Source organism: Ammospiza caudacuta, chromosome 25, assembly GCF_027887145.1.
Source record: "Ammospiza caudacuta isolate bAmmCau1 chromosome 25, bAmmCau1.pri, whole genome shotgun sequence".
NCBI lineage: Eukaryota > Metazoa > Chordata > Aves > Passeriformes > Passerellidae > Ammospiza > Ammospiza caudacuta.
This window is the reverse complement of record NC_080617.1, coordinates 7399616-7414049: the sequence shown is the minus strand read 5'-3', so window position 1 is coordinate 7414049 and position 14434 is coordinate 7399616. Positions and strand designations below refer to the sequence as shown.

Below are 14434 nucleotides of genomic sequence, written 5' to 3'. Positions count from 1 at the left end.
TCCAGTGAAATTCACCTCTCTGACAGTGAGGGGATCAGTTCAGCCTCATCTCAGGGGCACAGAGTGTCCTCAGCCCCCTCGGCATTCCCAGAGCAGCTCTGCCCACCCTGAGCCTTCAAGCACAAAGAGGGTTAAACCCCCTCCTTTCCCCCTTTTTTAAAGGAGTGGCATTTCCCAGCCGTGCTCTCCAGGACTGGCAAGGGAAGGACCTGGATTTCAGCTGCAGTTGGGAAACCCTTCCTGCCTCAGAGCTGCAATGAGATCAGCAGGAGCTGCTGCAATCCTCCGCTCCCGCTGCTGGGAGGCTGCCCCAGGCACACACCGAGGGGATTTCCTAAGGGAGAAGGAAAAGGGCTCCAGGCAAGGCAGGAATTCTTAGATAGCTGGGACTCCCCTCCCTGGACGGTCCCCACCCTGTGGCAGCCCTGGCAGGCAGCACAGTGCAGCCAGAGGGAAAACAGCTTTTGCAGCTTCACCTGGAGCTAGGCAAGGAATTCACTGCTCGTGCCCAAGCCAGGCTGCACTTCCAAATAAAGCTGGGACTGGGGAAGGCGCAGGAGCTTCAGGGAGATCTGCCTGTGTGTGCAGGGAGAATCCCAGTCAGCATCCTGGCCAGCCAGGGGCCCACAAACCCAGCCAAGGGCACTCCACGCTCCCAGTTGCTGGGGTGGATGACCCAGTGACCCGAACCCAAACTCTGGTCCTTCAAAAATCAAATATTAATGGCTTCTTCAGGGTCCTCTCCAGTGCCAGCCCTCACCACTGTCCCCTCCAAGTACAACACACAGTAACAGATTTTCAGGGATTTATTTTCCTTCAGTACAAGAGGCTTTCTGCAGACAGAACATGAGGCAGCTTCTACAAACTCACCAGGGGGATGGAAATGGCAGAGAAGAAACCGGAGTGGTTTGGATGGGTCAGGGACCATGTGGGAGGGCTGCTGGAGCAGACTCTGCTACATTCCTCGTGTGCAAGTCCTGTAAGCTGACCCCTCTTCAATTATCCGTTAGTCTGCAGCTCATCAGAGACTCTGCTCCTCAAACAGGCTTTTATTTGTGTTTTCTAAGAGCTCAGAAGCTGCTGCTCACCATAGCCCAGCCCTGCCAAGGACACAGAGCAAAGGCTCTGCCAGGAACAGGCCAGGCAGCTGTCAGGCACTGCTGGAGCAACAAACCCACTCAATTCCTTCAGCTGACAAGGCAGAGCAGCCAGTTTGAGCTCAGAGCTTTACCAGTGACAGGCTGGAAAAGCCAAATATTGAGAGTGGCCACAGCTGCTGCCCAGTCCCTGCAGCGTCAGGGAAATTTCCAGGCAGCACCACAGCACACTGGAGATGTTCTGGATGTTCTGCTCCCACGTCCTGCCCAGCCACAGGGCTAGTCTGGCCAGAACACTGCTGGCTGGGAGCCCCAGGAGAGGGGCAGTGGGCTGAGAAGGGATTTGCTGAGGTACCTGCCCGTTCCCACAGCTCCATGGATTTCCAGGTCCTGGAGGAACCAGCAGCAGCTGTGCAAACACACAGAGCAGAGCACTCACTTGTTTGTTTTGAAACCCTTCACGTTAAGAGGCTGAGATTAGTGGTGTTCAGCACTGACCAGGATCACAGCGCTGGATGTGGGTCTGGAGCTCAGGGCAGTGCTGGCACCAGAGCCCTCCCTCACCTGGACCCTCACAGGCCAGGCTGGACAGGGCTTGGAGCAGCCTGGGATGGTGGAAGGTGTAGGACCTGTCTGCAAGCTTTAGGTCAGGATAAACCAACAGGAGCTACACAGACCTGAGCAAAAGCCTCATCTCTCCCTGTGCTGCACTGCCCCAGCCAGGCTCAGCCTGGAGCACCTCCTGCCTGATGCCTGGTGTGGCAGAGCACTGCCCTCATCCAGTCTCAAAGGTCCCTTTTATGGTGCAGAGCTGGGAGAGCTCAGCTCTTCCTTCCCCAGCTCTCCTGTGCTCTGTGATTATCACCCCTGAACAAGCTGATCAGCACCCTCAGCCCGTTCCCCAGAGAGAGTGTGGGCACGCTCGGCACTGCAGTTCCACTCCTCTGCTTTTCATGATGAAGTGATTTCACTAATTGGGTGTTGTAGTTCCATGTACAATTCCTCATGCTTGGCACCTTCAGGGAGCACAGGCTCACCCCTCAGCCAAGCTGGCTGCAGAGCAGGCTGAAAAACCCCAGTTATGAGAGCTTCCATTTTCTCACTCAATTCAGCTGTTCCCCAGCTGAACAAGGACCAGTTTCACCCAACCTGACAATTAAAATTTGGAGAACACAGGAGAGAATGATGTTCTGTACCCAGAGAGGCTTTTAATCACTACCACCAAAGAGGATGAGAAAAAATCCATCCTTGTACCCATCCTGCACTGGATCAGCAGCCTGGTGTTAGGGATGTGGCCATGATTAACCCTGTTTTCAGTGCAAATTCAAAACACTGCCTGATCCCATCCACTGTGAGCACTGACTCTTCCCCAGCCCCAACCAGCACAGGGATCTTGCAGACATTCCCCAGGCAAACACTGAGGAATGGGGCCTGCAGGGACTTGTGTACCACAACTGTTCTTGAAAGGTAGAAAACAGCAGAGCTGGTGAAAAGCACCAGCTGTCCTTGCTGGGAAGCTGAGCTGGAGCTACAAAAGCAGCAAGAAAGTACCAGAACAGGGCCAGCCTGGCCCAAACCATGCCCTCCATACCTCTGCAGTGACCACTGGAGTTTCAGCTGAGATGGCCACGGAGGTTCACACTCCGTCAATCTCACAGCACCAAATGCGAGCTTCCTGACTCTTTTGAGGAACTCTTGGATTTCCTCCCTTTCCAAGAGCCTTTGGTTGTGGCCCAGGCACACGAGGGCTGTGCTTTGGCAGCGTCCTGCTGGCAGGGCCGGGAGGGACAGGGCTGCAGCGTGGGCGCGGAGCAATCGCCGCTGTCGCCGCTTCAGGTTATTTTTAGCGGAGATCACAGAGTGAGCTGCAAAGGGATAGCACAAACCTGGAAAAAGGTGCCTCTTCCCCCCTGCGTGTGCAGCTCTCCACACACAGCACAGAAGGGTGTGGGAGGGAGCCTGAGCAACCTTCAACGTGAGAATAGTCACCTCGGATGGTGACGGCCACTGCGTAAAGCCAGAGCCAGGAGCTGCTGCTGATGTCTACCCACAGAAAGAACCGAAACACACAGATATTCTGGGTGCAGCCTGCTCCCCCATCTGCAGCATCTCAGGGCAGAGCTTGCCCTCAAGCTGAAGGTATGTGTTTACAGGAGGGATTTCATTTGTGCTGGTAGCAAACATACCTTGTACAAACTTGGAAAACGCCACCGAGGTTATTTCAGGAGCACGCAGCAGAGCTTTGGGTGCTCAAAAGTTACCCAAAATGGGATTGTCAGACACTGCTCACAGGCATTTTGGCCACAGGGCCTCAGGAAAGTGGAAAGCAGGACACCTAAGGCAGCACAGGTCTCCTGAGGCTTCTCTGCTCTGGGATGTTGGAGAACTTGCCCTCTGCTCTGCTCCAGCTTGGACTGCACGTCCGTGACCCACAGGGCAGCAAAGGGAACCTCAAGTGCTTTTTGGCTTCTATCTCATGATCTTTCTGTGGAATGGCACCTACAGATTGAATCAGCCAGGGTTTCTCTCAGTGATGTCCTTCAAAGAGGAAAAAATCCTAAACGATTTTTAAAGCAACATCCGTCAGCAGCATTTAGGGAAGGGCAGTTTAGCCAAGTGTTTGAAGATGAAAGAGGCAAAGTCTCAAACCTTAAAAACCTAGCTGGAATCCAACCAGAAGACACAAGATTCCTTTTTCCTCATGCCAGAAATGCAGACACAGTGAAGAGTTGTAAACCGACTGCTCTCAGGGGAGGGAAGGGCAAGTTCCATTGACCTGAATTCATCTGACCCAAAGATTTCTCTGCAAGCCACTGAGGAAGTGCCAGGCCAGCTCCAGAGTGGGACAGAGGCAGAACAGGTAGGGGAGATGCCCTGGCACTGCTAGAAATCCACAAACATCCCAGGGAAAAAAACTGGCTGAAATGTAGACAACTGGGGTTTAGGTTTAAATATCTTTTACTAAAAATACAACGTAAGCAGCTGGAAAAACAAGGCAGCAAGCCCCAAGAGCCTTCGGCAGGGCCGATGATTCAGAGAGAAGCTGCCACAGGGCCCTGGCTGAGGGCACAGAGCTCCTGAGAGCCCACTTGGGAAGACTGCCCAGGGCAAACCCAAAGTGTTGTGTCATTCTCCACAGTCAGAGCACGGCTGGGTCAGAAAAGGAAATGCTGAAGGGATTATGATTTCACGGTACTGACATGGCTCTTCTGCTCTGCAGTGAGTGCAGGACACAGGAATGGGCACAATCAGGAGACACCCACGGGACAGCATTGTGCTGGTCCTGCACTTGGGGAGGGCTCTCAGCACACAAATCAACTCCTTCCACACCACGCTGCTCATGTGGGGAGCAGGGTGAGCTTTAGGTGTCTCCAGAAGGAGTAGCAGGTTCAGATCCCTGCCCAAAACACGGGAGACAGCAGCCCAGGTCTTTCTGTCATTCCCAGCTGATGCTGCTGAGGATGCAGAGGGCAGCTTGGCAGAGCTGGAGCTTCTCCCAGCCCCACCGAGGCAAGAGAATAAATAGATACCAGACACTCAGCAAGGGCAGCTGTGCCAAAACCATCAAATACTCTTGTACCTCTCATCCCAGCTGGCACGATCACAGCACAGAGAAAGGCATAAACACGGCACCGAAACACCCCAGGGCTCCTCACTTCTCACCCTCAGCCACAGCCCACTCCAGCTCCCAGTGCTGGACCGCGGTGTCCCTCTGGAAACCTTCCAGGCATGTTTGGATGACCAAAGGGACAGGAAGACAGAGGTTTATCTTCCCTCTTCCCTGTCTCCAGTCCCTTGCACTCCCACGTGCACTCCTGCAGATCTACAGAGCAGCAGCTTTACAGGGTTTAAAAATAACCATCCCCATCCTGCTCCCGAGTCAGCTCACACCCCCCACGCTCAGAGGGACCTGCAGAGGTCACCTGGGGCATTTCTTACCTGGGATGGAGGATTCCCACTTTCTTCTGGAGCTGGCTGCCCGTTCTGCAAAGCAAGAGAACCCGCTGTTAGCACATGCTGGGCAGGAGATTGTTCCTCTTGTCCCTCACAAAAGCTGATGTCTTTGGGACAAACAAACTTTTAACTTGTTTAACAGAAAGTCTCTTGCCCAGAGAGTTTCTCCACACTTCCCCCAAATTAAATTGGGGCTCCTTATCCACCCAGTGTTGCTCGTGGGGCAAACAAACAGCACCAGGGAGGATCCCTGGGCTGGTCGGTGCAGATCCCCACCCGAGAGAGCTGCAGAGCCGCTCCATCCCACCCTGCTGCTCCGGGACTGCTGGCAGCAGCCCAGCCGAAGAGTTGACAACCCTTGTGCCATTGTGCCATTGTGCCATCAGCTTTCACTGGAGCGTTTATCGGTTATTTACTACCCTACTGCAGCTGATAGCTGCAGGGAATGTGCCCCGCCCGACTGGCTCCAGGTGCTGCCCGCACAAAGTCACAGCAGTGACCCGAGCCACCCGAGAGGCACCGGCCCGGCTCAGCCCGGGCTGAACCGGGATCAGGTTCAGAGGCACCGGCACCGGCCCCGGCCAGCCCGGGCTGAACCGGGATCGGGTTCGGAGGCACCGGCACCGGCACCGGCCAGCCCGGGCTGAACCGGGATCGGGTTCGGAGGCACCGGCACCGGCCCCGGCCAGCCCGGGCTGAACCGGGATCAGGTTCAGAGGCACCGGCACCGGCCCCGGCCAGCCCGGGCTGAACCCGGATCAGGTTCAGAGGCACCGGCACCGCCGGGGGAAGCCGGGCGAGCAAAGTGGGTGGATTTCACTGAGACACAGATACCCAGAGCAGGATAAGCACGTACAGGAGGTTTTCTGCAGACTGTGGAGAAAAACAAGGGCAAGAAGACTTTGCTTTGACATCTGTTTGCACTGCAGTCTCAGGCTCCAAAAGTCATGGCATTCCTCTCCTCCTCAAAGAACAGGGGCAGTTTATTCCTTCCTTTCCAGAAGTTATGGGCCAAGTGAAGAGTTGCAGTGCCAGTGGATTCAGGCCCTCAGGGGAATGGCTGGGTTCTAGAGCCTTTCACGAACTGACAGAAACAAAGCCAACTCCTTCCCCAGAGCAGCAAGGATCCATTGAGATGATCAATCTGACCTCTTCCTCAGGTCTCCACTATCCTGCAACATTTATTTACATCTGTATGGACCCAACCTGAGCTCCACAACTCACCTTAGCCCCAGCTTAACTTTAAATTCCAAGGTAGTTTCAGCCAAGGACTGAAAGCAGGCCTCAGCAGCCCGTGCAGGAGTTCTCCCAGAGGAATGCTGCCCTGCTGTTTACACGGAGCCCTCGGTGCCATTAGCACGGGGAATAGCTGAGCAGTGAAGTAAGAATTTGTGTTTATGAACAGCCCCCACAACGCAGGGGGAGCCACGGCACCGAGATAGCCACACTTGGAAAGAGGCTGATGTTTACTGGCTCAGCTGTCACCCATCCACAGCTCATAACTGGCTGCTAATCCAAACCACAGCTCGGGGAGGGCTGGTTTTCTCTCAAACAGCTCAAGAAGCAGAATTTCTGTGTTGGACAGGGGGAAACATGCCAGGCTCTTGGTGTGGAGAGCAGATCCACATGGCACATGTCAGGAGAGGGGTGAGTGGGTGCAGGGGGTGTCCAACCCCTCAGCTTCAAGGGTGACCTGGGAGCCACCAGAATTTCGAGGGCTGAGTTTTATCAGCTCCCTGCACAGGAAAACTTGTCCTTCTGTTGCTGACAGAAACCCATCCTACCTGGGATGGAAGGGATGGGGAAAGAAAGAAAGAAGCAGTGTCCATGCCAGGGAGGTTTCCTGGGCATGCAGCTCCCTGCTCTTAGAGGGATGAAACTCCTCATGAAATGGTCCTTTCTCAGGCTGACACAAGTCAGATGCGGGAGCAGAGAATTGCAGTGTTTAGAGCCAAATGCTCTCCTTCCACCCCAGAGGAAAAGCAGTCCTTATTCCCTCATATGGAATTGCAGGGCCATTTGTATATGTTCCAGATGGAAACAGCTCCAGACTCATCACCTCCCGAGATGAAATACAGCCACTCAGCACGCCACAAGCAAGGCTGAAATAGTTTGTGGGTTTCTTGGGTTGACATTTGCCTCTTTAAAATGCTTTATTTCTGCCCTGCCCCTGCACACCACACACAGGGGGGAGCAGGTGCAGCTGCCCTCCCACAGCACTCTGGGGCTGCAGAGGAGCCTCCCAAATGTCCCGCTCCGAGAGAACTCCCAAGGTCTCCCTCCTGCAGCAACCAGGCAACGTCTGCGGCAGAGGGAGGCACAGCAGCTCCTCCCTGGGGTGCCCGGGGCAGTGAGCAGCTCACCAGGCTGTGTCAGAGCAGGGCCTGGGCTGCTGATGAGGCAGCCTCACCGGAGCCCGCAGGCCGTCCTTGCGCTGCCCTGCTCGGGGGTGAGCGGAAAAGGGGATTAGAGCTCTAATCTGATGGGCACGTGGAGCAGCAGCCCGGCAGCCAGGGCACCTCTGCACCCCTCCAGCTGCCCCAGAGCTGACACAAACCCCTCCTGAGCACACCCCGGGCCAGCTTCCTTAATAGCACACAGAAAAGTATCCTGGAAAACAAGTGTGCTCAGTTACGCAACTGCCAGCCTGGCTGAACTTGGGAGATATTTATCTTAGGACATCTTGCACTTTAAATCCTTTTAATTCCACATAATCCGCAGCACAGGGAGCAATTTCCAGAGCAGGCCAGTGTGCTCTAATGTGAAACCAGGACGAGGTGCATCCTGGCAGGGCCGTGGGGACGGGGCCCAGTCCTGCTCTGTGGTCACACCACCAGCTCAAGACATCCCAGGTTATGGACAGCTCTGCCTGCAAAAGCAGCCTGCTGCTTCTCCTGCTTGAACAGCCACTTTTGAGGAGCCCCAAAACCCCTCATAAGCACCAGGTACCCAGAGATGCTCTTTCACCCAACTCTGATGAGCCATGAAACACTCAAGGAAGGAGCAGAGGAAGAAATCCTTCACCTCAGAGCTCCTGCTAGTTTGACACAAGAACAAGGCACGTTTAAATTATTGCCATTAAGTGGAATTTATGGATCTTGCCTCTTGCAGTTCAGAGAAAGGAAACAATTCTACAAGAATAGAGATCTCCAAAGGAACTCTGGTAACCCAGAGGAGTCTCTGCACAAGGCATATCAGAGACGACAGCCACTCAGCTGTCTCCCTTGTCTCTCAATCGTAGTTTGTACAACTCAAGCTACCATGCTTGAGAAAAGAGTTATTCATGAGCAGCTCCTGCTCAATAAAGAGTGATAAATATATACAGGCAAAAATAATTAGCTTGAAGTGGTGGAGTTTGGCGTAATCCCACGTCAGTTGCATTGTTGTAGGTTTGTGTAATGAAAGAAGAATTTGAAGCAAAGCGGAGCCCTGATGACAGATCCTTCGCTATGGGGATGAAGTCATGGAATCAAAGAAACACAGGATGGTTTGGGATGGAAAGGACCTTAAAGCCCACCTCATTCCCCCTGCCATGGTAGGGACACCTTCCAATATCCCAGGCTGCTCCCAGCCCCATCCAACCTGGCCTTGGGCACTGCCTGTGCCAGGGCATGCCCACCCTCCCAGGGAAGGATTTCTGTGTCACTCTGCTCCATTCTCCAGTGTTTGTGCTCTGCCCCAGGCATGTTTTTCTACTACATAAGCAATATTTGGAATAATGTAAGCAGAAGAGAGAATGGCAAGGGTAAAACAAGCAGGAGCAATGATTATAAAGCCCAGACTGCAGGACAGAGGGAGTTCAAGCTTCCATTGCCACCCACTCCCACGCGTTTCCCTGGCATGGCTGAGCTCCAGTGGGCCAGGAACAGGGGCACCACAGGGCCAGTTCTCCCGGAAGACAGTGGAAAAACCCCAAATCCCTCAACAATAGGACTGATGCCTCCACCAGCACGGTGACAGCACCTCTGCTCCATGACTCAGAAAGCAAAGGTCGGAGGAAGCCGGTTTCTAACCTGGATGGCAGCGATCCCAGGGCAATTTACGTAACCGGTGTTCCAGAAACGTCTCCTTGCTTTCTCAGTGGTGCCACCTCTCCCAGGAGGGGTGAAAACTTCCCCCTTGGGCCCCTGCCCTTGGCGATTTTCACCTCAAAGTGCAAAACTCCTCCCAAGCCCCGTTCCCGCTTTGCTGCTGGGTCTCAGGGAGCTCTCTAACGTCTGACCCAGGCGTGGAGGTGAAGAACACCTGTATTATTCTCCTTGCTGTAATTGAGAGTGTGTACTTTTCATTTTAAATCAAAGGGAGGCAAATTGCTAAGTCCCATTTGACATCCTGAGATGCAAAAAATCTGATCTGCTGAAATCCCACCTGCACATGATGCCTGACCCTGACCCGGAGCTGCGGCCAAGGTGAGAGGCAGAAGGGGAGAGCCAGAGGCTCCCTCCAGTTTCAGTTTAGGAGTAACCCACACGCCATGAGGAAATCAGTGCCTGATGCTGCCAGGAGCTGGCTGACAGCAGCCTGGACCCCCAGCCTTTCCTCTGGAAGCAATCCTGTGGTGCTGACACAGCGCTGGCACCGGGACACCAGCACAGGGACACCGGGACACCGGTGCCAAGCACTGACTGCAGCCTTGCCCGCGGCTTCCCCTGCCCTGGGCACCGGAATTCCTTTCCTCCCATTATGAATCAAGCAGCATTTTCTGGCTTTTCAGGCATGTCCCTTCTTAGGAAGGGGAAACCACAAATAAAAAGCCGTCTCCCAACAATGACCTCCGGCCTGGCCCTGGGCACATGATGTGATTTGGGAATCGCCGCAGGACTTCCCTCCTCTCCCAGCCTGGAGCACAAACTCCTCCTCATGGCTCCAGCGATGCTTCAGAGCAGAGGCTCTGCACCCACTGCACCTTTGTGCCAGGTGTTTGGCCCAGGTAGAGCCTCCCCACCTCGTGCGGGGCTCCAGGAGAAGCTGTACCATACCTGGCTGATGGAAATTAGGAAACCTCACCTCAAATGGCCAGTGTCTCCCTGCTGCCCTGCAGCAAGGGGGAAATGCTGCCTCTGCTCAAACACAGACCTCTGAAGAAGCAATTTTAAACAGGAATGAGCAAATCTGACCAATTAACCACGGAGACATCCCCAGATATGATAACAGAGTGTGCCAGCACCAAATCCTGACAGAACAAGAAATCACCACGGTCTGTGAAACACCTGGGACCAAATCCCCACCTCCCCTCTGGTTTCTCCAGGAGAGCTGCTGGTTCCAGTTTGAGTGAGAAGAGGTTTAACTGAAGAGTGCCAGAGCACAGTGCCCAGCCGGCTGCTCTGCCGTGGGTGACAACTGCTGCAGGCTGCCCCTTCCTTCGGAAATGGCTGTGCCAGCCTGCAGATGTGCACAGGGCATGAGCTCCCTCCTGCACATCTGCCTTGGGGGTCTCAATAAGGAGGAAAAGAGCCAAGAGGGAAGGAAGAGCAGACGTCCAGCAAAGTGACACCGGAACGTGGTTGGAGTTGGCGGCGCAGGCCTTTGCGAGAAGACGGCGCTGGGAGGGCGAGGGAGAAACCCCCAAAATTGAGATCTTTACTCTCTGGGCCTTCAGCCGGGTCCGCTTTCCTCCGTGCCCGGGAGGTTTGTGAGCGCCGCCAGCGCTGCCCGAACGATCGCAGCCCTCACGGGCAGCAGCGAGCCCGGCGGCGCCCGGTGCCCCCGGAGCCCCGTCCGCAGCCCCGGGCGCGCACAGTGAACCCCAGAGCGGCCCCGGAGCGGTACCGGAGCAGCCCCGGAGAGGTACCGGAGCGGTGCCAGAGCGGTACCGGAGCGGCCCCGCAGCAGCCCCGCGGCAGCCCCGGAGCGGTACCGGCAGCGCGGGTCTCCGGTGTCCGCGTTCCCCCGGCGCGGGCGCGGCTCGGGCCGGGCGGCTCCGCTCCGCGGGGTCCCGCCGGGCGCTCCTTTGTTCGGCGGCGCCCCCCGCCCCGGAGCCCCCCCGGCCTGCCCGCTCACCTCCGTGTCCAGATGCACCAGCTCCATGTCGGGCCAGGGCTCGGCCAGCTGGGCGAGCGGCATCGCTGCCGGCGGGCGCCCGCGCCGGGCTGGCTCCGAGCGCCGCCGGGCTGGGCACCCACCGGCTCCGGGCCGGGCCGGGGCGGGGCGCGGGGCGGGCGGCAGGCTCCGGGGAGGGGCCGCGGGGCTCCGCCGCCCGGAGCATCCGGCAAACCCAGCCCGGCGTGCGGCGGCCGCGGCAGCGGAGCGGGGCGGGCAGCGGCGGAATCGCTCGGGCTGGAAAGGCTTCCCCCGAGAGCATCGAGCGCAGCCGTGCCCCCAGCACGGGCGCAAGGCCGCCGCCGATCCAAGTGCCACATCCGCACGGCTTCTAAATCCCTCCAGGGATGGTGACTCAACCTGGCAGCGTGTTTCAATGCCTGACCACTCTTTTGGTGAAGAAATATTTCCCAATATCCAGCCTGAACCTCCCCCGAGGCAGCCTGAGGCCGTTCCCTCTGCTCCTGTCCCTGTTCCCTGGAGCACAGCCCGACACCCCCGGCTGTCCCCTCCTAGCAGGAGCTGTGCAGAGCCACAAGGGCTCCCTGATCCTCCTTTTCTCCAGGCTGAGCCCCTTCCCAGCTCCCTCAGCCTCTCCTGGGGCTCCAGCCCCTTCCCAGCTCTGTTCTCCTCCCTGGACACCCCCAGACCCCCACTGTCTCTGACCCCACAGTTTGAGGGTCTCAGCAGTGCCAGCACAGGGAACAGGCACTGCCCTGGGCCTGTGGCCACACCATGGCTGGGACAGCCCAGATGATTTTCACTGGAAGGATGAAACCTCGGGAAGTGATCACTAGGAAATACTTGCTCTGGGAACTGGGGAGCCTCTGCCAGGGAGAGCTGTGGCTGAGCCAGTGAGAGATGTCCCTGCCCATGGCAGGACAAGATGGTCTTTACAAATCTCTTCCATCCCAAGCCATTCTGTGGCTCTGCAGCACCACAAAAACCTGAAACTTACTCACAAGTCCATGACACTGAGTCCTGCTCTTCTGTGCCTTGGAAAGGTTTTAACTGTGGGAGTGCCCAGCTGTTTCCCTGTGTGCACAATCTGCACCAGGAGAGGGTGAGGACAGACGTGGTGACACGGCTCAGATCGCTGCTGAACTCAGGAAACTGCTCCAGGAAATCCGGATTCCCGGTTTGGGATGTGCCATGAATCACTGCTCATCACCTCCTGCAGTGCCCCTGGAATTCCCTAAAAAACGGGGATAAAGAACACGCCCACCTTAAAAATGGTGTTCAGAACTCCTGGCTATTCTCACCTGTCAGGTTCTCACATAGGAAAAGGTTTTCTTCTACTCACATTTTCCAAACCTCAATGCACTCCAGCAGAAGGCAGAAGTTCTCAGCCTGACCTTGCCTCCATTCCTGCTCCAGGTAATGCTGAATCCCAGCTGGATTAACAGAAGGTGAAATGTGCCACGGGAGATTGCTGCTAAGTTCAGGGCAGGATGTCAGGGTAGGAGAAATGAGGTAGTGGTGTCCCCCAGGATTTATTTCCAGTCAAAGAACAGCTATAAAAAGCATCCTTGATCCTGGAAGCAGGGTGCAAAAAGAAAAATCTGCTGTTTGGGTGGCTGTCATGGCTAAATACAGTGATTAAAACATATAGGCTGGCATTTTTCTGAGACGCAGGCTGGGAAGAGCTGCTGCTGTGGTAAACAGAGACTTGGGATCAGCTGGATGCTTTGTCGGTGCTGCATTCACTGAAAGTTCAAAATGCTTTAGTTTGGTCTTAAAACCATCAAATCCTCCTCAAATACAGTTGTAGATATTTTTGCCTCTGCAGCTGGCTGGCTGTGTAACATTTTTCCTTTGCAGAGAAGCTGACAACATTTGTTAAGCCAGTTAAGAAGAAAATTAACTCTATCCCAGCCCAAAACAGGACCTCCCCAAAGCAGATGGAGACTGATCAGTATCATCACCACCAGATCCAATTCCGACTGACTGTTCCAAAAGCTGGCCGAGTGATTCTCCCCATGAGCACACAGTAACCCAGTGCTCCCGTGGCTCACTGCATCTTTTCTTTTTTCTGAATCCATGGGCAGCTCATCCCCGCCTGCTTTGTGTGATGCTGCTTTTACACATACAAGGAAATGCAAAAAAGCTCACAGGCACAAGACCTTCCTTGCAAGGCAGAGTTCCAAATATCTGCTACAATTTACAGACTCGTCTAATTTGCTAAGACAGTCAATTAATTAGAGCTTGCAGCAACGCTCTCTGTACTTTTAATATTGACCAAACAGATCCAGAGCTTGTTGTTTTCCTCGCAGGGAAACTGAGTCAGGTTTTCAGTGTCAGGGCAGAACTGAACTCCACATGCTGATTTCTAATCCCCAGATCCCCATTCACCATCTCATTTCTTCACCTCTTGTGCTTTGTTTGCCTCTATGGAGGAAGAGATGATGGATCGCCTTGTTTTGATCCCAGGAACATTTTTCTTTAGCGTGGTACAAAGATACAAAGCAGGGGCCCTGGAAATGAGAAAAACTGGCTGTCTTTAAGAGCTTTTTGCTTTTCTGGCAAATTTCTTTCTGTTCCTCCACACTGGTGCGATTGCAGCTGCCTGAAATGCCAGCGTTTTCCCAGGCAGGTCCGGGCAGTGGTCGGAACGCAGGAATTGCACCGCAGCAGGCAGAGGGATGCAGAGCAGCCCGGCAGCTCCTGCTCCCTGCACGGGGACCGTGGGGCTCGTCTGAGGCTCATCCCCGGAGCAAACCCCTCCAGCCTCTGCCCACATTCCTGCACAGGTGAGCGCCGCGTTCCCCTGCTCAGCTCAGATGCGTTTCTGAAGGCGTCCAGCACATCTCAACCCTTTATTTTTTGGCAGAACAAACTGCATTTTTCCTGCCGGCTCCGCAGGCTCTCAGTCTGCCAATCCCACCCTGCTCCTGCTCCAGAGTAATTCTGTGAAACCACCCCGTGCCCGCATCCTCCCGGAGCCTCTCAGAGAGGCACACAGAGCTCAGGACGGGATTTCTGCTGAGAACTGATGGAGCTGCTGGCTCCAGGGAACGTGCCCGCTTTGTGCATCCTGCACCTTTCTGTCGGGAATGCCGAACCGAGCCGAGGGAGCCGGGATGTGCCCGGCCGGGATGTGCCCAGCCGGGATGTGCCCGAACCGGGGTGTGCCCAGCCGGGATGTGCCCAGCCGGGGTGTGCCCAGCCGGGGTGTGCCCAGCCGGGATGTGCCCAGCCGAGGTGTGCCCAGCCGGGGTGTGCCCGAACCAGGGTGTGCCCAGCCGGGATGTGCCCGAACCGGGGTGTGCCCAGCCGGGGTGTGCCCGAACCGGGGTGTGCCCAGCCGGGGTGTGCCCAGCCGGGATGCGCCCGAACCGGGATGT

The 14434-nt window shown here is 55.7% G+C and overlaps 1 protein-coding gene across 1 annotated transcript in view; it reads right to left on the bottom strand.

The window, feature by feature from the left end:
• RPS6KA1 (ribosomal protein S6 kinase A1) overlaps positions 1 to 11189 on the bottom strand; it is a 32673-nt gene extending 21484 nt beyond the window's left edge. The window contains exons 1-2 of the mRNA XM_058820021.1: positions 11052 to 11189; positions 5037 to 5081 (exon numbers count right to left, since the gene is read on the bottom strand). Coding sequence (XP_058676004.1) covers positions 5037 to 5081; positions 11052 to 11114 — 108 coding nt within the window. The 5' untranslated portion in view covers positions 11115 to 11189. The remainder of the gene's footprint in view (positions 1 to 5036; positions 5082 to 11051) is intronic.
• Between the last annotated feature and the right edge of the window lie 3245 nt (positions 11190 to 14434).